At 37.7% G+C, this 27,890-nt stretch overlaps 1 protein-coding gene across 7 annotated transcripts in view; it reads right to left on the bottom strand.

The window, feature by feature from the left end:
- PPARG (peroxisome proliferator activated receptor gamma) overlaps positions 1-27,890 on the bottom strand; it is a 146,045-nt gene that overhangs the window by 51,045 nt on the left and 67,110 nt on the right. For all 7 annotated transcript variants that reach the window (XM_034955815.3, XM_034955813.4, XM_008951714.5 and 4 more), the window contains 2 exons: positions 3,359-3,586; positions 1,800-1,969 (listed from right to left, as the gene is read on the bottom strand). In XM_034955815.3, coding sequence (XP_034811706.1) covers positions 1,800-1,969; positions 3,359-3,584 — 396 coding nt within the window. In that variant the 5' untranslated portion in view covers positions 3,585-3,586. The remainder of the gene's footprint in view (positions 1-1,799; positions 1,970-3,358; positions 3,587-27,890) is intronic.

Genomic DNA, 27,890 nt, shown 5'->3' with positions numbered 1-27,890 from the left:
ACGGGTTTTAGTGTTTTAAATGAAAGCATCTCTTGCCAGAGTGTTTCAAAGTGTCATTTTGAAATTACAGAACTTAGAGATGAATAAGACCTTGTGTAGCCAATCTAACCAAGTCATTTTACATATGAGGGGCCTGATGAAGGATACAATGTGTATGTGACTGGCTAATGACTTTGGAAAGTGGCAGAGCTGACCTCTGGTTTGTCCCTTTTCACTGTATTAGGTTGCCTTTAGAGTAAAAACTGTTTCAATTGAAGGGACTTTAGAGATCATGTAATTCAGTGTCATTTTATTTATTACTTATTTATTTATTTATTTTTGGAGTTAGGGTCTTGCTTTTGTGACCCAGGCTGGAGTGCAGTGGTATGATCATAGCTCACTGCAGCCTTGAACTTCTGGGATCAAGGGATCCTCTTACCTAAACCTCCCAAGAAGCTAGGACTACAGGCATGTGCCACCACGCCTGGTTAATTTTTTAAAAATTTTGTAGGGATGGGGTCTCACTATGCTACCCAGACTGGTCTTGAACCCCTGGGCTCAAGCGATCCTCCTGCCTTGGCCTCCCAAAGTGTTGGGATTAGAGGCGTGAGCCACCACACTCAGCCACAATCATTTTATAGATGAGAAAACCTGGGTAGGATGTGGTTAAATACTGATGTATGAAAACGTTACCTCATACAGTATTTGGCATGTAGTAAGAATTCAATAAAAATCAGTTTCCTTTTTTGGCCCATCATCCATTTAGGAACCAAGATGTCCTAAAGCTTTCCTAACTGTTGTTCTGTATCTTTACGTAGAATAAAAAGCCCAATAAGCAGGTGTTTATTTTATAAAGTGAATATTTATGAACAGTTTATTTTGTGCAATGCATATATAATAAATTAGTACTATTTTTGCGTTGTGTATATTAAAATTATCTTAAAAGACTGCACATCAAAATATGAGTGGATTCACATATTTTCTTAATAATTAAACAATAAATTACTAAGCGTCTGAATTTTCCAAAATACCCTTTTCACAAAGGAAAGAGATGAGGATAAATAGTATCTCCTTTCCCACACTGTTATACCTCCTTATCTGTCCGTGTATGTGGCTCACATTGATGCTGGAATAAGGAAACATGAGGCACTGCTTTGAGAGCCAACACCACCTAAGGAGTCAGGGTCTAGACTGTGGTCTGCCACTTACTAAGGGATGACCTTGGCAAGTTTTACTAACCTGTAATTTCTACATCTGCAATGTGGCCATAAAGAAGTCCAATCTTATAGGATTGCTCTAGGGATCCAAAGATATGCATATATAAATAATCTGTAAAATCTTTTGTCTATACAATATTACACGGTATAGCAAAAATAAATAAATAAATAAATAAATAAACAACAGCGAATGCAGGAAATCTGCATCCTGGTTCCAGGTCATCACTGTCTTGCCATGACACCTTGGAGAAGTCACCTTTTTGTAAAAATCTGCAAGAGGCAAGGATTAAATTAGATCAGTGTCTCAAAGAATCAATTTGGAGAAACGAATGTGGGGCAAAGCAGCCCAACTTTTATCCACTTTCTTAGGCTTTCAAATATTATATCATCCTTTGGGAGGCTGAGGTGGGAGGATCACTTGAGCCCAGGAGCTCAAGGCTGCAGTGTGCTAGGATAGCACCACTGCACTCTAGTCTGGGTGACAAAACAAGATACTCTTCCATGAAGAAAAAAAATTCATATATTGTATCACCTAAAAAAGGGGTTCTGCTGAAATGAAATAATAGTTTCAACAATTTCTTTGAAGACTTTTTTTTTAATTACCTTGCATCCTTCACAAGCATGAACTCCATAGTGAAATCCAGAAGCTTTATCTCCACAGACACGACATTCAATTGCCATGAGGGAGTTGGAAGGCTCTTCATGAGGCTTATTGTAGAGCTGAGTCTTCTCAGAATAATAAGGTGGAGATGCAGGCTCCACTTTGATTGCACCTGTGTATGGAGACATGTGAGAGGATAATTATCCCATGAAAACAGTCCTAAAAAGGCAACAGGGCAAGCCACCATAGTACACCTTCATGCTGTATTTGTATTGTTTCAGTGTAAAAGCACAGTGGAACATGAAAAAACACTGGAGTTAAGGCAAGAAAAAGAAGGGTTTGTAATCACAGGCAAGTTGTAACATCTCTAAGCCTCACCTGTAAATATAAAATGGGAATGAGAATTAAGTCTGTGGCTCTATGACCCCCAGTACCCTGCAATACGACAGCTGTAACAGACAACATAGAGGATTTGAGACAAGGAAGCTTATTTTGCTAGGAAATGTTCTGTCTTTGGTATTCATCACAATATAAAATTATACATTTTATTTAAATATTCCATTTTATAAGTATTTTGAAACAACTTGCAAAAGAACCACAGAAGGAACACCACTGTGAAAAGAGGTCATGGTATGCCTAGCTTGAGGTGCATGAAAAATACGAGCCCAGGTTACCATTAGTGTTCAGTCAAAGGAGGTGGTTTGTGAAATAATCTTTGACAGAGCGTGGCAGAACTTATGGAAGTAAGCCCTACCTTTTACTAGTTAGGCTCAGGGCTACTAAATTTCCATATTAGGCTCTAACTGACAACCGCATAGATAAATATAACTAAGCATATTATTTATCTTTAAAAGCCACTAGAAATACAGGAAGTTCTTACTTGTCAAGTAATGATTGCCAATTACATAGTGGTGGCTTTGGAAAACCAGCATGTCAGCCCACACATGATAAAAATCAAGGAAATAGCATCATAGAAATACATTTTATCTCAAAAAGTGCAGTTCTAGTTTTTCTTGAGTCTGATGTTTTGATGTTGATTTAGTTAATGGCATGAAAATTTATCAATAGGCTACAATGTTAAAACAAATTTGTGCTCAAAAGTAGGTTTCAGTATAAACTTCTGAAAGGACATACTAGAAAAAATGTACTGTAGTAGCAGTAATATAGTGAAGATAAGTTATATAATACAAAGTGACTTGGAATTGTTACTTATTAACTTATAAGGGGCCAAAATAATTCAAAGTTTGGATGATGGACTCTTAGCCCGAGATACAACTGACAGTGTAATCAAGGTAGAAAATGTCCCTAAGAAGGAAGTAAGCAAGAAAGGAAAGAAGAGAGGAAGGAAGGAGGGGGGGAAGGCAAGATTGACCTGGTGCCAGCTCCCTTCCTGGCATTTCATAGATACCTAATATTTCATGGATAAATGGGTGAATAAATGAATGGTGAATGCCTTCTCTATTAGATTTCTAGTCTCTGGAGCATTATTTATTACAGGGTTACTGAGAGATGAGTCCAATTCTAGTCCTAGTAGTCTGAAAAGTGAAAATAAACATCATACTTTGGTACTCTTGAAGTTTCAGGTCATACTTATAATCCGCAATCATTGGATCTGTTCTTGTGAATGGAATGTCTTCATAATGTGGAGTAGAAATGCTGGAGAAGTCAACAGTAGTGAAGGGCTTGATGTCAAAGGAGTGGGAGTGGTCTTCCATTACGGAGAGATCCACGGAGCTGATCCCAAAGTTGGTGGGCCAGAATGGCATCTCTGTGTCAACCATGGTCATTTCTGAAAGGAAAAATAGACTAGCTGTGAAGTTAAGTCCTAGAGAACACAGCAATCTCACAGAGTTTCAGAAAGAGAAATGAAAAGAGTCTTTGGCAAAGTAATCTCATCTGGGCGCTCACAACAACAGAAAAGAACATAACCACCTTCTTAGTGCTGTCTAGGCTGTTTTATGATAGAAAGGAAGTCACCCTTTACCCAGGTATCATAATAGAGGATCCTGAAACAGTGCAGATACATACAGTGTATCCATATAAATGCCTTTTTGCCAACAGACCTGCTCTCATTATCTTCTACATTAGGTCATCAATTGAGTCTGTTAATGACTGCTGTTATTTATTTAAAATTTTGTCCAGCTTTATTGAGTATAATAGACAAAAATTTTTAAATTTAAGGTATACAGGCCAGGCACAGTGGCTCACACTTGTAATCCCAGCACTTTGGGAGGCCGAGGCAGGAGGATCACCTGAGGTCAGGAGTTCGAGACCAGCCTGGCCAACATGGCGAAACCTCATCTCTACTAAAAATACAAAAATTGGGCGGGTGTGGTAGCACGCCTGTAATCCCAGCTACTTGGGAGACTGAGACAGAAGAATCACTTGAACCTGGGAGGCAGAGGTGGCAGTAAGGCGAGATCACACCACTGCACTCCAGCCTGGGCGACAGAGCAAGACTCCACCTCAAAAAAAAACCCAAACCAAAACAAAAAAAACCCAAAAAACCAAAAAACAAACACTTAAGGTATTCAATGTGATGTTTTAATATATGTATTTACTATGAAATGATCATCATAATCAAGGTAATGAACATATTCATCACTTCACAGTTACATTTTTGAGTATGAATATGTATAGTGAGAACACTTAAGATCTACTGTCTTAGCAAATTTCAAATATACCATACAGTATCACTAACTATAGTCACCATGCTAAAGGTGACCTATACTTAGGTCTCCAGAACTTATCCTGCATAACTGAAACTCTGGCTGATATCTCCCCATTGCTCTCACCCTCCAGCCCCTGGCAACCACCATTTTACTCTCTGCTTTTATGAGTTCGACTTTTTTAGATTCCACATGGATCATGTGGTATTTGTCTTTCTGTGTCAAATACCACCCAGTTTAATTCTCTTAGCATAACGTCCTCTAGGTTCATCTCTGTTGTCGCAAATGACAGGATTTCCTTCTCTTTTTAAGGTTGAATAATATTCTATTGGGTGTGTACATATACATCTGTATGTGTATATATGTATGTGTGTATATATATACAGATATATACTGTGTTTTCAAAAATCCATTCATCCATTGACACTTAGGTTGATTTCATATCTTGGCTATTGCGAATAATGCTGCAGTGAACATGGGAGAGCAGATAGCTCTTCAACATACTGATTCCATTTCCCTTGGATATATACCCAGAAGCAGGATTGCTAGATCATATGCTAGTTCTATTTTTAATTTTTTGAGGCAGTCCATTCTGTTTTCCATAATGACTATACCAATTTACATTCCTGCCAACAGTGTACAAGGGTTCCCTCTTATCCACATCCTTGCCAACACTTCTTATCTTCTGTGTTTTTGATAACAGCCATTCTAATGGGTGTGAGATGATATCTTACCGTGGTTTTGATTTGCATTTCCCTGATGATTAGTGATGGTGAGTACCTTTTCATATATCTGTTGGCCACTTGTATGTCTTCTTTCTAGAAATGGGTATTCCTTTATCATTTTTTAACTGGGTTATTTGTTTTCTTGCAATTGAGTTTGTTGAGTTTCTTACATATTTTGGAATATTAATTCCATATCAGATGTACAATTTGCAATCCATAACTTCATATCAGATGTACAGATTCCCCTATTCTGTAGGCTGACTTTTCACTTTATTGATTATTTCCTTTGTGGTGAAGAAGTTTCTAGTTTGATGCAATCTGTTAATGATTGTTTTTAAAGTGTGCACAGGGTTCCAGGACAATTTTACTCTCTTGAAATTAGAAGCCCAAAATATTTTTCTCTTTAGGATGAAATTTTTGCTATTCTACTTGTATTTATAATGCTTCTGTGTAATAGAAAAGTTGGCAAATTAAATTTAGGTAAATGAACTTCTTCTTTAATTGCATCCTAAAATAATTTTGTTCTTAAAATAATACAAAAATAAAAAAATTTTAAAGGGAAAAATCACTCAATTATTACTTCTGTACTATGAAAAATTACTCAATAATCTTTTCTGTGGATACACCTTTTCTTAAAGCGGAGAAAGTTTTCCCCACATGGAGAATAGAAAGGTTAGAGAGATATGTGGAAACATTTGATCACACCTGAGAGTGTCAAAATCAGACTCTAGCCCAGCCTTAATTTTAAACCACCCCCAAAACAAAAACAAAACAAAACAGATATAGAAACAAGAAAACACATAAAAGACAAAGGAAAAATGCTTACATGGATTCTAAGGCCACAGAATAGCAAGTTTCATGAATCATTTGCCCAATATCATGTATGCCACATGCATTTTTCTAAACATGATTTATTGTCACAGTAAGTGCAACAAAACTCTTTTGGTTCACTTCATGTGAACTTGTGAGCCACCGAGTGTATAGACTGGAAAACTTTCTGCAATAGGTACCTGCACTCTGTTTACCTGAAACCAGTTCATTATTCAAAGTGGTGTCAAAAAAGCAGTCATAGGTATTTTAAATGTTAACTCTGGTCAAAAACACCAGTGGAGAGCTGTGTAAATTTAGGACTGCTCACACTGGAGACAGAGATGAGCTGCTCAAAAACTCCAGGATTCATCAAATCATAGGCGTATCTTTCTTGTTTGCAGTCATATCCCCACTGGCTAACAAAGGGCTTGTCTCATAGTAGGTGCTCGTTAAATATTTATTTATTAAATACTAAATACATTGATGACTTAATGAGATAGCTGTGAAGTTTCAGCAGAAGGGGCAGGGAAGGAGGGAAGCAAACTGGTATTGATCAAGCACTTCCCATGTGCCCGGTACATCCTACCTTTTCTTCTGCATAATCTGAAATATTATTCCCACTTTATAGATAAGCAAGCTAGGACCAAAGAAGTAAAGTGAATTGTTCAAGGTCCTCTAGCTAGGAAGTAGAAGATGCAAACTCAAGACTGACCCTGAAACTCTCTTCTGTATATACAGTATTCTCTTCATTCTCTCATTGATGAAACAGGCTTATGGAGGAGGGGCCACTCTCCTCTGTGTATCTGTGCATGGGCCTCTTGCTTTTCCTTTTTCTTTTCTTTTATTTATTTATCATTTTTTTGGAGCAATTTTATTTTAATGCTCTCACTTTAACACCACTTGCTTTTTCTTACCAAGCAGATTGCCAAGAAATTCACTCCAAAGGCAAACTTTTGCATGAGTTGAAGATTGAAGATTTCCGCTGTGATCTTCATAAGAAAAAATGCCCTGAGGCCGGGTGCGGTGGCTCACACCTGTAATTCCAGCACTTTGGGAGGCCAAAGAGGGTGGATCACCTGAGGTCAGGAGTTCGAGACCAGCCTGATCAACATAGAGAAACCCCATTTCTGCTAAAAATACAAAATTAGCCGGGCATGGTGGTGCATGCCTGTGATCCCAGCTACTCGGGAAGCGGAGGCAGGAGAATCGCTTGAACCCAGGAGAGAGAGGTTGTGGTGAGCTGAGATCACGCCACTGCACTCCAGCCTGGGCAACAAGAGTGAAACTCCAACTCAAAAGAAAAAAAAAAAAAAGCCTTGAAAATATAAACAAGACTGGTCCTGTGAATGTGCGTTTGTGGTTTCAGGAGGACTAATTAGGTACCGTATGGGTTCACGTGTCTATCTACATAAGTAAGTACCCAAACAACCTTAAGTTATCTGTGTTTCAATGTCAACACTGCACACCAAAAAGGGGAATGTGTACTGGTGATAAAGGTCATTCTAGGTCTCAATGACATCCATAAAAAAGTCTGTGCTCCTAAGGACAGGGCACCCATCCAACTGTGTCCTTTGTTTCAAAATTCGTCCAAACCTGTCTAACCCAGGTCATTCCATTTACTTTCTCTGTCTCCTTGGCAGGCTTAATTTTCATTTCTGTATCTACTTTTCTTAGTATAACTTATTTTCATATTAAAGTATGTTTCCCTTGTCTACACTGTAATACCCACAAAGGTGGGTTTATCACCCATTTCTCACTATGCTATTGCAAAGTTTTCTGCATACAGAATAAAGGCTGACAAAGTGAGTTAAAGGTAGTGAATATGCTTTTGTATGAATACTGGGAAATGAAAATAAGGATGCACAAATATCTGGGGTGGGAGAGAAATTGGTTGCTCGTGATTTTACTGGTTTAATTTTGCTTTGTTTCATTTTTAACATACAATTTCAGTGACTTCCTATCAATCACAGCCATGCTGCTTTCTTTCCTCTCTCTCTCTCTCTCTCCCCCACCCCCCCAACCTCACTTTTAAAGAGACAGCATCTCACTGTGTTGCCCAGGCTGGTCTCAAACTCCTGCATTCAAGTGGTCCTCCTGGCTCAGCCTCCCAAACTTCTGGGAATATAGGCGTGAGCCACTGTGCCCAGCCAAAGTCATGCTTCTTATTACAAAAGTCATATCCCTAGGGGTCGTGTATTATATTGTGGAAATTTTGGGAAAATTTTTAATGTGAAAATAGCCATCTATCTGTTAAGGAAAGAAGGAAAAGTTCATGTAATTTTTAAAAATATTATATGAAATTCCTAGAAAACTCTGTACTTGTAGTACATCTCATGGCTAAAAGGATGCTGTTTTCTGTTTTTGCTTTGTTTTGTTTTTCATAGTAGCCTTTACTTTTGTGAGAGCAGTTTTAGGTTTACATAAAAATTGAGCAGAAAGTACAGAGCTCTTATAATAGCCCTTCCCCAGCCTCCTGTCCCCTCTCTACAAAGCATGGTTTTCCCCTATTACTAACACCTTGCACACTGTAGTATACCTGCTATAACTGATGAACCAATATTGACACATTATTACCACCTAAAGTCCATGATTTACATCAAGGTTTGCTCTTTCTGTTGCATAGTTCTACATTTTTGTTTTGTTTTGTTTTTGTTTTTGTTTTTGGTGGAGTCTCGCTCTGTCACCCAGGCTGGAATGCAGTGGCACGATCTTGGCTCACTGCAACCTCCACCTCCCAGGTTCATATGATTCTCCTGCCCCAGCCTCCTGAGTAGCTGGGATTACAGGCGTGTGCCACCATGCCCTGCTAATTTTTGTATTTTTAGTAGAGAAGGGGTTTCACTATGTTGGCCAGGCTGGTCTTGAACTCCTGACCTCAATCGATCTACCTGCCTCTGCCTCCCAAAGTGCTGGGATTACAGGTGTGAGCCACCATGCCCAGCCAAGTTCTATGGGTTTTGACAAAGACATAATATCATGCATTCATTAGAGGATCACACAGAATAGTTTCACTGCCCCAAACATACCCCATACTCCACCTATTCATTCCTCCCTTCCTCCACCCAAGAATGGTATGGTTTTGCTGTCCTCTACTAGTAAGGGCATACTGGTGGAAAAGCAGGAGAAACACTGGCCTTTTAGCTTGGCATTCAAGGCCCTCTATGTCTCAGCCCTAACTTACTTTTTCAGTCTTATTTCCACTGGTTATCCCAGACCTCGCTCCCATTCTTGGCATATCTGGTGGCTGGGCATATCATACTATCTGCCCAGGTTAAACATGCCCTGCCTCTTTTACTCATACAGGTTACTGAGGCTGCTGTATCTTCTTCCTACTCCTCACCTCTTCATGCCACAAGCCTGCTTGTCTTTCAAAACCCAGTCCAAATGCTACTTTCTCCATAAAACCATCTATGAATCCTCCAACTTAAAAACACTCCATTCTCTGTGTTCCCACAGCACTTTGTACCTCCTCCTTTAACTCAGATATAATTATCTGGATAACTATCTCCACCATTAGACTTCCAGTCTGGAGTAAAAGGACAGCATCTTATTATTCTATTTTCCCATGTGCATATTCTATGCACAGTTGTTTTTTTTTTTTTTACCAAATTCTTGCCAATTGATGATCATATTTTATGCAGAAGAGTAGAGTAAATTTTCATTTTGCTACTAAAGATGGAAAAATAACAATATCTTCTCAATAGTTTAGTTTTGTTAAGACTTAAGTTCTCTCCAAAAAATGTTAATCTTCAACATTATCAATAAAATACAACTTAAGCCATAAACGTTCCCCTCAATGATGTATATTCAGTTTTTTCTCTTTTGCTGATTACAAGAGGAAGGTTGTGGTCCTAGATGGTTTTCTTATTTTTCTAAGTTGAAAGGACAAAGTAAGAAAGAAAAACAGCTTGCCTCTTCATCTCTATGAAAACATCGCCCAAACACACTTTTCCCCTTCCCCCCTGCCCTTCTCCCTTCCCTTTTACTCTGGGACACCTTGACCTAAACAACATTATTCCATGGACCATAGTTACTGGGAGGCACAGTGGTTCCCTAGACATTTTATTTTATTTTGACTTAGAGATGGGTCCAGAAAGCCTGCTTCTAATTTTGTCTCTAGAAAACATAAGCTACTGTTTCTGCCAAGCTGTAAGTTGAGGAGGTGTTTTTTGTTACTCCGTGCAATTACCCATGAAAGAACAAATGAACAAAATATTTGCATGAACAACAGCCCTTCTCAGTAACAAGAACGTGTCTTAACTCCCTAGCTGGTGACACTGAGTTGTGTTGCATCAGTGGTATATCCATTAATTTCACAACCTTTAGAGTGTTTCAAGCAGGCTAAAGTCTTTAGGCAGAACCTGTGAGCAAAGGACATGGATGTGTGCCATTATCTTAGACCTTCAAACTTGGCTTTAAATGCTATTATAGTCAATGCGCAGACTTTTCACAATACTCAAAGGATGAAGTAGTTCAACAAAAATACAACCAATTTCATGCAAAAATAAAGTAACTTCTTTAATCTGATAGGCATTATTATTTGGGAGTATGGAAGTGGGTTGGAAAAGATGCTAAATTGTAAAATTGAACACCAGAAATATATGCTTTACCTTTGGGGTTTTATGTTGTCCCTTATGAAAAGAAAAGAAAAGCTATGATTAGAATAACTGGTAAAATGTTACATCTTCTTCATATTTACATTAGCTAATACTAACAGGACACTAAATCTGTGCAAAGTACTACGCCAAATACTGTGCCCGGATTGTGTCATTTAATCCTCACAACCAGCCCGAGGAAGTAGGTGCACTTATAATTTACCTTAAAGATGGGAAAACTGAGGCATGGACCTGGAAGTAAGTAACTTGCCTAAAAGTACACAGTAACTAAGCAGTAGAACTGGCATTGAATCCAGATGGTCTGAAGCTCCATAGCCCACACTTGTGACTTTACACTGGATACTGGTTAGAAAAACATTATTTCTTCCTGATCTTCCAGTTCTATATTAAACAATTATTTGACAGTTCCAACAAATCTTCACTGAATACCTATGATGTGCCAGGCAGGCAGGGGGGCAGGGGATGTACTATGAAGAGTAACTCTCAAATGCAAGCTTTATTGGAGAAATGTGTTCAGCCAGGCAACAAGAGTATGTACCTGAAAAGCCCTTCATAGGTCCTTCGTAGTTTTGTTGGAAATGACCTTAAAAGACACTTAACCGCCGATTTTTCAATCCCTTCTCATTTGTTTCAGGTTAATGTCATGGTACTCATAACTGTGGTTCCAACTTGTTTATCCAGCCCATCCTTACTGATTCATGCAGATCAAGATCACTCTGCAGTGTAAACTGACCTGGGAATTTACTAATTCCTCTCCCATCATGACAGCTGACATCCAGAGACAAGAATCATCCTGAAACACTACAGCAGAAAAGGCTGTTTTGAGATCATCTGAGTTCTCATTTGACAGATAAAGAAAATGAGGCAAAGTGACCTGCTCAGGGTTTCCTGGTGAGCTAGAGGCTGACTGGACGGGAGCCCAGCTTGGCTCCTCTGAGCCTGGCATTCTCAGCGCTGTGTTATCAAGTTGTTACTACATGTAAATACGCTGAAAATGGGACTTTTAACCTTTGCCACTTTTCACAGATCCAGATTTATTTTTTGGGGGTCTTTAGTGAATGTATATGAATGTCATCAAATTTATGAGGGAAAAAGTCTCATGTAAGGAACCATTTCCTGGATGGCAAATTATCACAGAATAAAATGCGAAGAACTAAATCTGTAACATAATTTGTTTCTAACAAAAGTCATGAACTCTGAATTAATCAAAAGGCGTAGGGAATAGTCTTCAATAGTCTAATAAAGTAAGCATTATCTTGGTTTGTTTTTACATAGTAAGTACAGATATACAAATGTTGTTTGCTTGCTTTGTGCCGTTTGCTGTTTTGAACATTAACGGTGAAGAAGGATGGGCACAGCTCCATGTCAGATGCCCGAGGTTCCAATCCAACCCTATTGCTGGAAGTTCGTATCTCTTCATATCTAATCTCCATCTGTAGAATATTAATATTGTCTCCCTCCTAGAGTTGTTGTGAGGATTAAATTAGATAATGTATGTAGAGCACTTACCATAGGGCTGGATACTTAATAAGTTCTCAATAAATATAATTAATATTAGTAGTATAACAGTAATTTGTGTACATATTAGTCACCAGAGTACTACAGTCATATAAAAGGTGGGCTAAAAGCCTCCAACACTACCACTAGGGGACAGGAAGAGGAAGAACCGCCAGCAAAGCCCTATTGTTTAAACAGGACTACGCCTAAAACAGATGTCCTGTTTTAAAGGCCTCTGGAAAAGGAGAGTCCACAGCTCCTCTTGGTTACTCATTCCAATGCTTAATTGCTCTTTAGCAGCCAGGAAAGTCTATGTCTTATCTGGCATTTCCCCAACTGTGTTATACATATGTTAATAATGTTCCTTTAAAAATAATTAAAAACAAAACAAAAAAAATCTGGTGATCAAGTAAATTTAGGCAATGCTAGGTTAAGCAAGGTTAAATAGGTTTACTGTGAGACTTCTTAAACTAACAGGCTAATGTTCACGAGAATACATAAAAGAGAGAAAAAAGCACAGTGTGCAATATTTGAGGAGTTTAATATGTGATGGAATATGGTTTGAGAAACGATGATCTAACCTATGTTGAAGTTTGCGACTATCTCTTTTTTCCCATCTTTTAAACATATAGTTATCATCCTCTGCACATTTGCCTTTTATCACATGTACTTGAAACGTATTCCTGAGTTGTTCCTCAGTTTTTCTTTAACCTTAGAAGGACTAAGATCAAGGATTTATGTTGGTTAAAACAGTAACAAAACCCAACAGAGAAAGGATTTCTTAAACCACACAGAAAGGAACACTGTCAAGATTAATACCCCTTCTATAAGAAGAGATGATCATAAGTACTTCCTGACAGGAAAAAAAAAAGTACCATAGAAAGGATCAGGAATCAGAATGACACTGAACTTCTCAACAGTAACACTGGAAGCTAGAAAATCAATAGAACAATGTTGCCAAAATTCAAGAGAAAAAAAAATTTCCAACTTAGAATTTTAGACTCATCCAAATCGTCCATCAAGTATGAGAGTAAAGACATTTTCAGAATCAGCCATCCAGAAAAGTTACCTCCCACGTACTCTTTCCCAGAGTTCTCCACCAGAACCAAGGAAGAGAAAAGATGGGACCAGGAAACAAAGGATCTCAAAGACAGGAGAGAGGTGGAAGGTAGTCCCAGGCTACAGATGCAGAGCAGCCTAGAGAAAATGCAGGAGGAAGAAGGCCAGGTGGGATCACCTGAGAAACCAGAATGCCCGATATGTTTGACCACTTTCAGAGGAGTTTTTATTACTCTGTCAGAGAGTTTGAGGATGAATTAGTGATGAGTACATAGCAAGAAATGACAACAAAATGAGCAATGACTAAGTGACAAAAATTAACTCCAGAAAAGTAAATAACTAAGCAGGACAGGAAACAGAATCACAGCACACTGCTTGGCTCAACCTTAAGCAGCACTTTCAGTTACTACAATGTAAGCACAGACAACTGATTTAACCCCAAATTACAAGTAACTACATTGTGAAGATGGAGGGGAGGGAGAAGTATGTGTTTTGGAAAAGGGAATACGGTAGTAAAAGGGCTAAATTATTATCTCCCACAGTAAGAAGTCAATGCATAAGAATACAATTTAAAAAATAATAGTATAAGTTATTATTATTATAATTATTTTTGAGACAAGGTCTCTCTCTGTGGCCCAGGCTGTCGTGCTGTAATGCAATCACAGCTCACTGTAGCCTCAAACTCCCGGGCTCGAGAAATCCTCCAACTTCAGCCTCCCAAGTAGCTGAGACCACAGGCATGCACCACCACTGCTGGCTAATTTTTGTATTTTCTGTACTGACGAGGTTTCACCATGTTGCCCAGGCTGATCTCAAACTCCTGGGCTCAAGTGATCTGCCCATCTTGACCTACCAAAGTGTTGGGATTACAGGCGTGAGTCACTATGCCTGGCCATTAGTGTAAGTATGTTATTCTAGAGATAGGAAGGTAAATGCCAGAAGAAATATGTGAAAGAGGTAAAATCACTGCCTATGAGGAGCGGGATTTAGCTGTGGGAATGAGTATCTCTTCTTCACTGAAAGCTGTAGCTATGTACGAGTGTTCTTTAGATAAAGATAAAAATTAAGCTAAAATTCACTATCTTTTCATTATAATATCTTTCCATGATTTCTCCTAACAGAGGGAGTAAGTCTATTTCTTGCATGTGTTACTGTCCTCTTAAAAGGAATTATCATGCAATCATCTGGAAAATTGGAGAAAATTTTAATGTAGTTTCAAGTAGAATGAAAGAAAATCAGAAAATGGTTTTGATGCTTCAGCAACAAATGGCTCTCCTTTTGACTCAAGCATTTAAAAAATAAATTCTACCAACTTACTTCTTTTCCTTCACATAGTATCCTGAGTTTTGTTTAGTGAAGGAGGAAAAGACTCTGGAACTCATCAGCAGAAATACAATTTAGTAACAATAGCTAACAATTATTAAGTGCTTGTTGTAAACAGTCCTATGTTGTTATACACCAGTATTATTACCACCTAACAGATTAAAAATATTAGACATAAGAAGGTTAAGTGACTTGCCCAATGTTAAATAGGTATTGGGGCTAGAGTTTAAATTTTGTCATGGTTTCTCTGAATATAGAATCTTTTATTTTGGGCACCATGAATTAAGAAAATGATTAGAGGCTGGGCGTGGTGGCTCACGTTTGTAATCCCAGCACTTTGGGAAGACAAGGTGGGAGGATCACCTGAGGTCAGGAGTTCGAGACCAGCCTGGCCTACATGGTGAAACCCTGTCTCTACTAAAAATACAAAAATTAGCCGGGTGTGGTGGCGCAGGCCTGTAGTCCCAGCTACTTGGGAGACCGAGGCAGGAGAATCACTTGAACTCGGGAGATGGAGGTTGCAGTGAGCCGAGTTCATGCCAGCGCACTCCAGCCTGGGCAACAGAACAAGACACTGTCTCAAAAAAAAAAAAAAAGGAAAAGAAAAAAATGAAAACTATTAGAAATTAACTATTTGGTGTGTCATTTGCTTCTTCAATATAAACAAATGTATTTTCATTTTATTGTCTACTTAGACTATATTCAAAACCAAATTCAATGTTTCTGCAGTTTGATTTCCCATCGATAGCTTTGAGATTGAAACATTCCAATATGTATCTTTCGATGCAAATTTCTTTATAACAAGCCAGAAGGTCTCACAGGAAATTTTCAAATTCAGATCAACAAAGGGTATTAGAAAGACCATGTTTTTTATTATATTTTATTTAAATTACTATTATTTTTTGAGGCAGGGTCTCACTCTGTCATGTAGGCTGGAGTGCAGTGGCACAATTATGGTTCACTGAAGCCTCGACCTCCCTGTGCTGAAGTGATCCTTCCACTTCAGCCTTCCAAGTAGCTGGGACCACAGGCATTCACCACCACATTCATCTAATTTTTTGATTTTTTTTTTTTTTTTGTAGAGGCAAGGTCTCATTATGTTGCCCAGGCTGGTCTCAAACTCCCGGGCTCAAGCAATCCTCCTGCCTCAGCCTCCCAAAGTGTTGGGATTACAGGCATGAGTCACTATGCTTGGCCCATGTTCATTTTCAAAAGCATATTTTCTCTTGCATGAGCCACATCTTGTCTAGGGAGTTTGCTTACGCTGGTCCTGAGGTATCAGGACACAGAAAAGATTACAGGATTACGCCCTCACCAATATAAATATTTCTTCTGCTTCCTCAGCAAAAATTCATTATGGTCAAACTAACTCAAGCTTGGTTCCTCTGCTAAAAGTACCTTCACATATTTCTAAAGGGAGATATTACTAATAATCTAATTAGGACTAAGGCTAAATCTGTTGAACAGTTGCTTTGGTTTAGTTGAAATTCTACTTTGTCTAGTATGTGAAGAATGAATGAAAGTTATTCAGAAATGAAAGAGGGGTATCATTACAGATCTCATTGACATTAAAGGATAATAGGCTCTATGCTCACAAATTTGATAATCTAGGTGAAATGAACTCATTCCTTGAAAGACATAATTTTCCAAAACTCATACAAGATGAAATAGACAAATGGAATAGGCCTACATGTATTAATGAAATTGAATCAATAACTAATAACCTTCTGAAACAGAAGGCACCGGACTGGGTTCACTGGTGAATTCTACCAAACATTTAAGGAAGAAATTATACCAATTCTCTGAAATCTCTTTCAGAATATAAAAGCAGAGGGAATACTTCCTAACTCATTCAATGAGGCTAGAATTACCCTAATACTAAAACAAAACCGACATTACAAGGAAAATAAACCCTATAGACCAATCTCTCATGGACAGACATGCAGAAATCTTTAACAAAATATCAGCAAATTGAATCCGATAATGTATGAAAAGAATTATACACCATGGCCAAGTGAGATTTAGCTGAGGTATGTGGGGTTGGTTCAACATTAGAAAACAAATTAATGTAATCCATCACACCCATAGGCTAAAGAAGAAAAATCACATGATCATATCAATAAATGCAGAAAAAGAATTTGACAAAATAAGAAAACTTCCTAAACTTAAGAACATCTACAAACAAAACATATAGTTAACATCATAAGTAATGGTGAGAAACTCAAGCTTTGCCACTAAGATTAGGAATAAGGCACGGATATCTTCTCTCACTATTGCTTTTCAACATCATACTAGAAGTCTTAGCTAATGTAACAAGACAAGAAAAGGAAATAAAAGGGATACAGATTGGGAAGGTAAAAATAAAACTGTCTTTGTTTGCAAATGACATGACTTCTACATAAAAAAATCCAAAAGAACAGAAAAAAAAAAAATCTCCTGGACCTAGTAAGTGATTATAGCAAGGTTGCAGGATACAAGGTTAATATACAAAAGTCATAATGCTTTCCTATATACCAGCAATGAACAAGCGAAATTTAATATTAAAAACACATTACCCCCAAACGGACATTACATTTTCCTCATAATGTCTGTTTTGTTTTACATTAGCACTCCGAAAAGTAAAATACTTAAGTATAAATTTAATAAAATATATATGAAACCTATATAGTAAAACTACAAAACTCTGATGAAAGATATCAAAGAATGAAATAAATGGAGAGACATTGCATGCTCATGGATAGGAAGACTCAGTATTGTCAAGATGTCATTCATCCCAACTTGATCTATAGATTCAATGCAATCACAATAAAAATCCCAGCAAGTTATTTTGTGGATATTGGTAAACTGGTTCTGCAGTTTATATGGAGAAGCAAAAGACCCATAATAGCCAACTCAATATTAAAGAAGAAGAATAAAGTCGAAGGACTGACATTACCTAACTTCAAGCCTTACGAGAAAGTTAAAGTAATTAAGATAGTATGGTACTGGCAAAAGAATAGACAAATAGATCAAAGGAACAGAATACAGAGCCCAGAAATAGGACCATATAAATGTAGTCAGCTGATCTTTGATGAAGAAACCAGGGTAATACACTGGAGCAAAGACAGTCTTTTCAACAACCAGGACTGGAGCAACTGGACATCCACATGCAAAAAATATATATATATAATAATAATAATTTAGACACAGAGCTTACTCTCTTCATAAAAATTAACTCAAAATGGAACATAGATCTAAATGTAAAGTACAAAACTACAAAACTCCCTGAAGACAATATAGGAGAAAACCTAGATGACCTTGAGCACGGATAGGACTTTTTAGATACACCACCAGAGACATGAACCATGAAATAACTGATTATCTGGACTTCATTAAAATAAAAAAAAGTCTGCTCTGTGCAAAACAGTGTCAAGAGAATGAGTAAACAAGCCACAGATGGGGAGAATGTATCTGTACAAAGCACATCTGATAAAGCAGGGGTTCCCAACCTCCAGGTCCAGACCAGTACCAGTCCACGGCCTGGGAGGAATCAGGCTGCACAGCAGGTGAACTGTTGATGAGCAAGCATTATAGCCTGAGCTCCACCTCCTGTCAGATCAGTGGCTGCATTAGATTCTCATGGGACCACAAACCCTACTGTGAACTGTGCACGCAAGGGATCTAGGTTGCACACTCCGTATGAGAATCTAATACCTGATGATCTGAGGTGGACCAGTTTCACCCGAAACCATTCCTGCCCACCCCAGTCCGTGGAAAAACTGTCTTCCATGAAACTGGTCCCTGGTGCCAAAAAGGTCAGGGACTACTGTGATAAAGGACTGTTACCCAAAATATACAAAGAACGCTTAAAACTCAATAATAAGAAAGTGAACAACCCTGTTTTAAAAATGAGCAAAATATCTGAATAGACACTTCAAGAAGATATATAGATGGCACGTGAACATGTGAAAAGATCTTCAACATCATATGTCACTAGAGCACTGCAAACTAAAACAACAAGATACCACTACAAATAGAATGGCCATAATCTAAAACACTAACACCACCAAATGCTGATGAGGATGTGGAGCAACAGAAACTCTCATTCGTTGCTGGTGAATGGTACAGCCACTTTGGAAGACAGTGTGGCCATTTCTTATAAAACTAAACATATTCTTACCATACAATCCAGTAATCACACTCCTTGGTAGGTACACAAATCAACTGAAAACTTAAGTCCACAAAAAACCCACACACAGGTGTTTATAGCATCTCTATTCATAACTGCCAAAACGTGGAAGCACCAAGACACCCTTCAGTAGCTGAGTGGATAAACTATGGCTCATCCAAACAATGAAATATTATTCAGTTCTGCAAAGAAATGAGCTATCAAGCCATGGAAAGACATGGAAGAACCTTAAGTGCATATTTTTAAGTGAAAGAAGTCAAACTGAAAAGGCCACATACTGTATGGTTCCAACTATATGATATTCTGGGAAGGGCAAAACTATCAAAACAGGAAAAAGATCAGTGGTAGTCAGAAGTTAGGGGGAGAACGGAATGAACAGGTGGATCCCAGAGGATTTTTAGGTCAGTGAAAATATTCTGTATGACACTACAATGGTGTATATGTGTCCTTATACATTTGTACAAACCCAGAGAATATAACACGAAGAGTGAATCTTAATGTAGACTATGGACTTTGAGTGATAATGATGTGTCAGTGGGGGTTTATTGACTGTAACAAGTGTACCACTTGGGTGCAGGATGTTGATAGTGGGGGAGATTGTGCGTGGTGGGGGACAGGAAGTATATGGGAACTCTTTGTACTTCCTACTCAATTCTGCTCTGAAACTAAAACTGCCCTAAAAATAAAGTTATTAATTAAAAAATAAAAGAGAAGAAGAATGGTGTTTAGATCAGAAAAAAGAAGCTGGAATGTTTTCCTCGGCTAGCTCCCCTTCCACGTTTTGGTTTTGGCTTTGCAGTGATAGGGGAATGAAAATAGGGGAGACGAGAGGAAAAGGAAAAATGAAAGGAATGATGCAGAAGAGTGTGTAATGACTCAGAAAGGAGGGAGCCACCGCAGATCTGCCAGAGTACTGTTTCCCTGCTGTGCCCACCTTCAAACACTATAAAGGACTTACTGCAAATGGGAAAAGACAGATGGGGTCAGGGTTTTAAATCATACTTTACCACTGAAGGTCCTCTAGTAGCTTGGCATTACCATAGGGGGGAAGCCACTTTCTTACTCAGAGTTGTTTAGTCTGGCAAAACCATGTGACACTCTATGCTCTTTTGAAATTATGTTTTCAACTTACTGTGTCAAGCACTCTTAATGAGAAGACAAGGGTCTTAAGCTAAACAGATACTGAGAACAAAACTGTCAAAACAGATACAGCCAGATCTCTAGTGGTTATGAGCTGATTTGAAGATTTTCATTAGTTATACCATATAGTATCTTCAAATGTATTACAATATGATATTAAAGTATACATAGTAGACACTTTTCATACTTTTAATCTTTCTCCTGAGCACTATAAAAAATATTCTAGGCTAGATACAGCGGCTCACACCTGTAATCTCAGCACTTTGGGAGGCCAAGGTGGGAGGATTACTTGAGCCTAAGAGTTCAAGACCAGCCTAGACAACACAGTGAGACCCTGTCTCTATAACAATTTTTTAAAAATTAGCTGGGTGTGGTGATGTGCTGTGGTCCCAGCTACTGGAAGAGGCTGAGGTGGGAGGATCACTTGAGCCCAGGAGGTTGAGGCTGCAATGCGCCATGATCCAGCTTGGAGACAAAGTGAGACCCTGTCTCAAAAACAACCACCACCACAACAAACTATGAAAGCATTTGATATAATTCAACATTCACTCATAATTTTTTTTAAATAAAAAACCTCTTAGGAAGGAGAGGGAACTTCATTAGTCTGCTAAAGAAAATCTATAAAAAACAAACAAACAGACAAAAATCCTAGAGTAGCCATCATACCTGATGGTGAAATATTTAAAGCTTTCCTCTTGAGATCAGCAACAAGGTAATGATACTATCATTACTTCTACTCACCACTGTACTGGAGATCCATCCAATGCAACAAACGAAAAAGACAAAGAATAATTGGAAAAGAAGAAATAAAACTAAAACTAACATTACTTACAGATGACATGACTGTATTTTGTTGTTGTTGTTCATTTCGTTTATTTATTTATTTATTTATTTATTTATTTATTTATTTTTGAGATGGAGTCTCGCTCTGTTGCCCAGGCTGGAGTACAGTGGCATTATCTTAGCTCACTCCAACGTCCACCTCTGGCATTAGGGCAATTCTCCTGCCTCAGCCTCCTGAGTAGCTGGGATTACAGGGGCATGCCACCATGCCTGGCTAATTTGTCGTATTTTTAGTAGAGACAGGGTTTCACTATGTTGGCCAGGCTGGTCTCGAACTCCTGAGCTCAAAGTGATCCACCCACCTCAGCCTCCCAAAGTTCTGGGATTACAGGCATGAGCCACCATGTTAGGCAGACTGTGTTTTTAAAAATCCACAAAAAAACTCATTATAGTTAATAAAATAATTTAGCAAAGTTGCTGGGTACAAGGTCAATATTCAAAAACCAATTATATTTCTATAAGCCAGCAAGTAGAAATATAAGTAAAAAATATAAATATAAAAAAAAATAAGTAGAAAATGAAATTTAAAAATTATTTTTGCAACAGCATTAAAACAATCAAATACCCAGGGGAAAAAATCTAACAAAATATGTGTAAGATCTCCATAATGAAAACTCAAATATACTATTTTAAAAAATTAAAGAATAAGTAAGTGAAAGGATAGTTCATGTTCATGGATTGAAGGACTCAATATTGTAAAGCTTTCAATTATCTCCCAATTTATCTATAGATTCAGAACAATTCCAATCAAAATCTCGGCACTTTTGTGTGGTAATTGATATGCTGAGTCTAAAATTTATATGGAAATTCAAAAGGCCAAGTGGCAAGGCAATCTTGAAGGGGAAGAGCAACGCTGGAGGATTTATACTACCAGATATCAAACTATTTATAAAGTTACAGTACTTAAGGCAATCTTAATTGGTGCAAAAATACAATGCAATAGAAGAGTAAGTCCAGAATAAATCCCAGACCTATATGGTCACCTGGTTTATGACAAAAATGTCACTGCTGGGGAATGGGCAAAGGATGATCTTTTCAATAAATGAAGCAGGTCAACTGGATATCCCCATGAAAGAGATAAACCCTTGCCTTACAACATACACAAAAATCAATTCTGTGTGGATTATGGATCTAAATGTGAAATATAAAACCAGAAAACTTTTAAAATAAAAACATACTTTATCAACCTTGGAGTAGGCAAAGCTTTCTTCAAAAGGATATAAAAAGCACTTACTGTAAAAGAAAAATCTAGTATATCAGACTATATTGATTAGAAATGTCTGTTTATTAAGTAAACGAAAAAGCACACAGAGTAAGAGGAGATATTTACAATACGTGTATCTGACAAGGTATGCTTTAGAACGTTTACCTAAAGTACTCAATATAAAAATGGGTGAAAGACTTGAACAGGTACTTTACAAGAAAGGATAGCCAAATGGACAACAAACACTTTTTAAAGTGTTTAACTTTTTAGACATCAGAAAAGGGGAGATTAAAATTAGAATATGATACCAACACACCCACCAGAATGGCTAACGTGAAAAATACAGAGAATGCCAAGTACCAGTGATGGTGTAGAAGAGCTAGAACACTCATGCACTTCTAGTAGAAGTATAGATTTCTAGAGTCCTGTTCAGAACTGTTGGCAACATCTCCTGAAGCTCAACATACTCTATTATTGGCTGAAGCATATAGCTACCAGAAATGCATATGCTCCTTCACTAAGAGACCTACAGGACAATGTTCATAGCAGTACTATTTGCAATACTGAAAACCATCTGAATGCCCATCAACAGTAGGATAAATATGTTGTGATACATTTATACAATGAAACACTATACAGTAATGAGAATGAAGTACAATTACATTCAATAGTGTGATTAATCTCACGAATAAATGCTAAGCAAAAGAATCCAGACACAAAAGAGTAAACAATGTGTAATTTTATTTATATAAAATTCAAAACTGGGCAAAACTTAACAATGAGTTAGAAATTAGAATAGTCAGAGGGCTTCTGGAGTGCTGGTATTGTTCTGTTTTTTTTTTTTTTTGTCTGGGTGCTAATTTCGCAAGTATGTTCACTTGTGAAAATGATTTGGACATTTTTCCTCTATGTATATTATACTTCAATAAAAGAGTTAATTAAGAGAGAATGTTCCATATGGGTCCTAGGAGTGGGGGATGACAGAAGGAAACATGCAGACAAACCAAGTAACCCAACAAAAACTCTTCCAGTTGTGTTAAAAGGATTGTCATAGAATTTTAGGACATTCACTTAAAAATTATTCAATTCAGAACTCATAAAACAGTATATTAAGGCCAGCCATGGTGGCTCACACCTGTAATCCCAGCACTTTGGGAAGCCAAGATGGGAGGACCACTTGAGGTCAGAGTTCGAAACCAGTCTGAACAACATAGCCAGACTGTGTCTCTATAAAAAAATAACAAAAAGAGCAAAAAGAAAGAAGAGAAAAACTGTATTAAAATTATTCTTTTTTAAAAACCAACACAAGTATTTTAATAAACTATCTGTTTTTGTAACCAGCTTCCTTGCACAGTGAAGACTAAATACATATTCAACCAAGGACTTCAAATCAGTGTAAATGGCGGAAGTAAAAATTCAAAGGGTGTACATTTTATCTAAAAGAGTGAAGCAGGCTGGGCATAGTGGCTCACATCTGCAATCCAGCACTTTGAAAAGTGCAGGCAGTCGGATCACTTGAGATCAGGAGTTTGAGACCACCCTGCCAACATGGTGAAACCCCGTCTCTACTAAAAATACAAAATTAGCCAGGCGTGGTGGTGGGTGCCTCTAATGCCAGTTACTCGGGAGGCTGAGGCAGGAAGATTGTTTGAATCCAGGGGGCAGAGGTTGCAGTGAGCTGAGACGGCGCCACTGCACTTCAGCCTGGGTGACAGAGTGAGACTCTGTCTCAAAAAAAAAAAAAAAAAGAAATAAAAGAGTAAGTAGTAAAAGTTTTGTTTTTGCTTTAGAACTGATATATTTGGCTTGTTATATAAGGCCTATTCTGCTTTACAAGGACACTGTATTTTTAAACAATGCAGGAATTTTTTTCCCCAAATTCTGAGGCCTACGTCAAGAGTCTTGTGTTTGGGAAGTTACTAGGTTTGGATCAGCTGAGTAGTCTTTTGAGGCATTCCATTTAAATGAAATAAAGTTGGGGGTTAAATCCATTCAAGCTACCCATTTTTTTTATAACGTTTTCTTTGTATCAACAATCTATTTTATAAACCTTGCTTCTTAGAAGTTACCATCATATTTTACTAGTGTGTTTCTCTTTTCCAAACTTCATTTTATTTTCTTTGGCATTTTTCTTTCTCTATATCTTCAGCTCAGTAAATGTTCAATCAGTAATCTAAAACCTTAAATCAAGATAGCTAATCACCTAATACTACGTGCAAGGTGTTTTTCAGGCCTTACAAGAAACACATAGTATTGTGGTTCTTGAGAAGCTTACCAAGGTGAGAGATGTTTAGTAGCAGAAGGAAGTACAGAGACCAGACTCGTGATAGAGATAGTAAGTACTTTAGAAATGTGGAAAAGAAAGATACTAACATGTCCTGAAATAATCAGGGATAGCTTTCTGGTAGACATGGTGTCCAAATTATGTGGAGCCATTGGGATGATCAAGATTTGGATGGTCATTCATATTGAAATCCCAAGAAAAAGGTACATGTCCCTGTCATCAACATGCCCCTTATATTACATGATATTGCTTAAGAAATAATACTAAGTGTATATAATAGCAAAGGTGATGAGATTTTGTATATGGCATATACCTGAAAATTGAGTTGGTTTCTCCTGAGTTAACTGTTTACATATCTTGGGTAATTGTGGCTAGAAGCGTGACTGTATCAATGGCAAACAGAACTCTTTGTAAATGGCAAAGACTTCTGTGTAAATCTGGCCAACCCAATATCAAACTCACTTTGGCTCTTATTAGCATCATATTTTAATCCACTAAGCAAACTTGCTCAATCTATCTAATAGGTCTATAATTTTATTTACAAAACTAAAGGCAGGGCTTTAGGTAAAGTATAGATAATAGTAAGATAATGTCCAGTGATCTTAAATCAGGCATACTTAATTGCTAATGCAAGCAAAATAATAAGAATAATGAGAATATTTTACTTTTTCCTAAAGATCTGACTTAAAAGACCCAAGGGGAGACATTATGTCTGTATTAACTTCCATTTTACAGATGAGAAGAAGACAGAACTGACGTGTTTGGCACCTATTACATATCAGGCAATTAATACATTAAGTGCTTCATATATTAGATATTAGCTAATTAAATAAGCTACTCTTTTTTAAACATTGCTAGCAAATAAGTGTTTTGGATGTTCAAATAAATAATGGAAGTATCAAAAGGTGGGTAGATTTGCAGAAGAAGCCAGGGATTTGGGTAACTCACAAACAAATGATGTTTAAATTAATATTCAAATGATATTCAATGAATGCTACTCAAACTAATGGAGGGACATGGTGCAAATTAACTAACAGATAATTCAAAACATATTTGTGCCTGGTTTGTAGCATATCCAGTACTTGGTTTGTTTATATTAGCATTGGTTTTAGAATAATATTTAACATACACTAAAATTTTGTATTTATTTGCTAAATATATTCCAGTCTCTGACCTTAGGAGGAGATCAGCTTGGTATTAATAAGTCAACAAGACCTGATTATACTTATTATGTGTTTGGCATTTGTGGAATATAGAATAAAACGTGGATCTTTTCTTCAGTGACTATATGATTTGGCTTAGGGAATACATAAAACAGGAAATAATACCAGACAGTTTGAACTCAGGGCTAAATTGTGTGATAGAAGCCATAAATGTTAGAGGATTCTATTCTTTCATTTAGCAAGTATTAATGAGCAATACCATTCAGGTATTTGGAATACATCAGTGGGTGAACAAACTAGACAAAGATCTCTGCCTTCATGTGGTTAACATTCCAGGGAGGTGAAGCAGACAGTAAGCAATACATACAATCCACCAATAAATTACATGGCATGTTAGAAGATGATAAATGCTTTTTAAATAGGAAATTGTAGAGTAGAGGAGGAAGGGCAATGGGGAGGATATGTAATTCCCCTGTCCTAGGATAGGGAAGGCCAAGGTCACCCTCACTCTAAGGTAAGATTTGAGCCAAGATTATAGGGAATTGACAGAGGTAGCCCAGAGAATGCCAGAGGAAGAGGGTCCTGGACAGGAACAAGAGCTAGGGCAGGTGCACAAAGGCAGGAGAGCATCTGGAATGTGGGAGGAACAGCAAGGAGGCCGGCGTGCTTGGAGCAGAGTGGGTGGAAGAGAGAGAGAAGGAGAGAGAGAAGACCAGAGGGGTCAGCTGGGGTAGGGCAGGAGGTAGGGGCCAGACTTGGACTTTTGTTACAAGTGAAATGGGGAACCACTGCAGGGCTATGGGTGGAGTGACGGATCTGACTCACATTTGAGCATCATCCCTGTGGATGACTGGTTGAGACTAGGCTGTTGTGAGGTTAGGGATGGAAGCTGAAAACCCCATCAAGAGACTAGCATCCAGGCACAGATGGTGTCCTGGACTGGGCTGAAGGCAGTGGAAGAGGCAGAAGAGAGATATTCTGAACACATTTTCAGTTTAGAGGAGAGAGGGAGCAATGAACAGCAATGAATTCAGAGAATTCTTCATGGAGTAGAGGTTACTTGAAGCTGACCTTGAAGGACAGGGACGATTTGAAAAGGTGGAAGAATTAGGAAAGGCATTTCAAGACATACTAGGCTTGGAGCAAGGGTGGGTCGGCCTTACTCTTGGGACAAAGAGATTAGTGTGAACAGAGCAAGGCAGGCCAATGCCTGGAATGTGGTGAGAAATAAGGTAAAATATATAAAGTATGCCTGGATTCTAAAGAGCTTTGAAAGCCAGGGAAAAAGTGTCTAGATTTCACAGCATTCACTGTGGTGCCTTGAAAATCGGCACTCAATAAATATTATTAGACTGATAATAAAGATAGGCATTTTAGGACTATTGGCAGTTTGCACTGGATGGCAAAGTTTCTCATTTAGAAGGTCAGCTAAAAGGCCGTATAAAAACCTGGCATGAGGTGATGAGGAATAATTCCCTTGTAGGTAATTGACAGTTGACTGTTTTAAATCTGCTTTACAGTGTTAACCACAAGTGCCATTCACCACTTGTGGGAACCTCGATCTTGTGTTGGCAATCCCTTGCTCAAATAAAAATTACACAGTTTAAAACACTGTGTACTCAAATAGCCACGTGATCTTGATTCTGAGGTTATAAGAGTTGGATGGCAGTTGCTATCAGTTACATGTGCAATTTCTTCATCTCTAAATTAGTTACAGGTGCAAAACTGCTTTTACCAAAAAAAAAAACAAAAAACAAAAAACAAAAAAAAGACAATCTGGTAAAACTTTACAGAAACTTAATTCCATTCAAACGAGTCTAATTCATTATCACCTATATTTTCACAAATATTCAGCACTAGTAGATGGATATGAAGCATTTACTGGACAACCTCTAGTGCCTATTTTAAGCGTCCAAAGGGAGCTAACAGGACAGAAGCTCTGTATCACTTTTGTTGATCTAAGATAATGAAGAAATTTACTTTGCTCAGATTTCCTCTGTCTCAAGGAATATGTACCTAACGAAAGAGCTATGAAGATTTTAGAAATTTTCCCAGGATTATCCTAACAGAGTTATAAGTGAGAATGCTGACAAAAATAGTAATATATGACAACCTCTATGAGAGGTATACAATTGTTTTTCATTTAATAACCAATTTTTATACTGCAATTGGCAGATTAAATGGATAGCTGCTGTCAGGGAGCTTTCAAGACAAGTTGTATTCCTTAGAGATAGTAGGGGAAAATAAAATTAAAAATGAAACCCTGTATTTTCTTGTAAACAGCTAATGTAAATGATACTTCTTTGGGGTGTTTCCTATAATTCATAATTTTGGAGGAAAGTATGAAACAACTGACAGTTTTCAGAAAAACAGTGATTTTCAGAGTTTAGAAATCTACAAAATCTGCCAAGTACTGGTGATGAAAAAAGAGGTTAATCAGAGTTAAGTCAGAAAAAAATGATAAAGCTAGAGCCATACTCAGAAAAAAATTAATATGGACAATAGTAATATTCAAGAAAAAGGTCTTGAATTCTAATTACATGTGAAATTATGGAATTCAGGGGCAGGCTGCGATGGCTCACGCCTGTAATC

This window comes from Pan paniscus, chromosome 2, assembly GCF_029289425.2.
Source record: "Pan paniscus chromosome 2, NHGRI_mPanPan1-v2.0_pri, whole genome shotgun sequence".
Classification (NCBI taxonomy): domain Eukaryota; kingdom Metazoa; phylum Chordata; class Mammalia; order Primates; family Hominidae; genus Pan; species Pan paniscus.
Note: the sequence above shows the minus strand (reverse complement) of the source record. Positions and strands in the feature narration are given on the sequence as shown.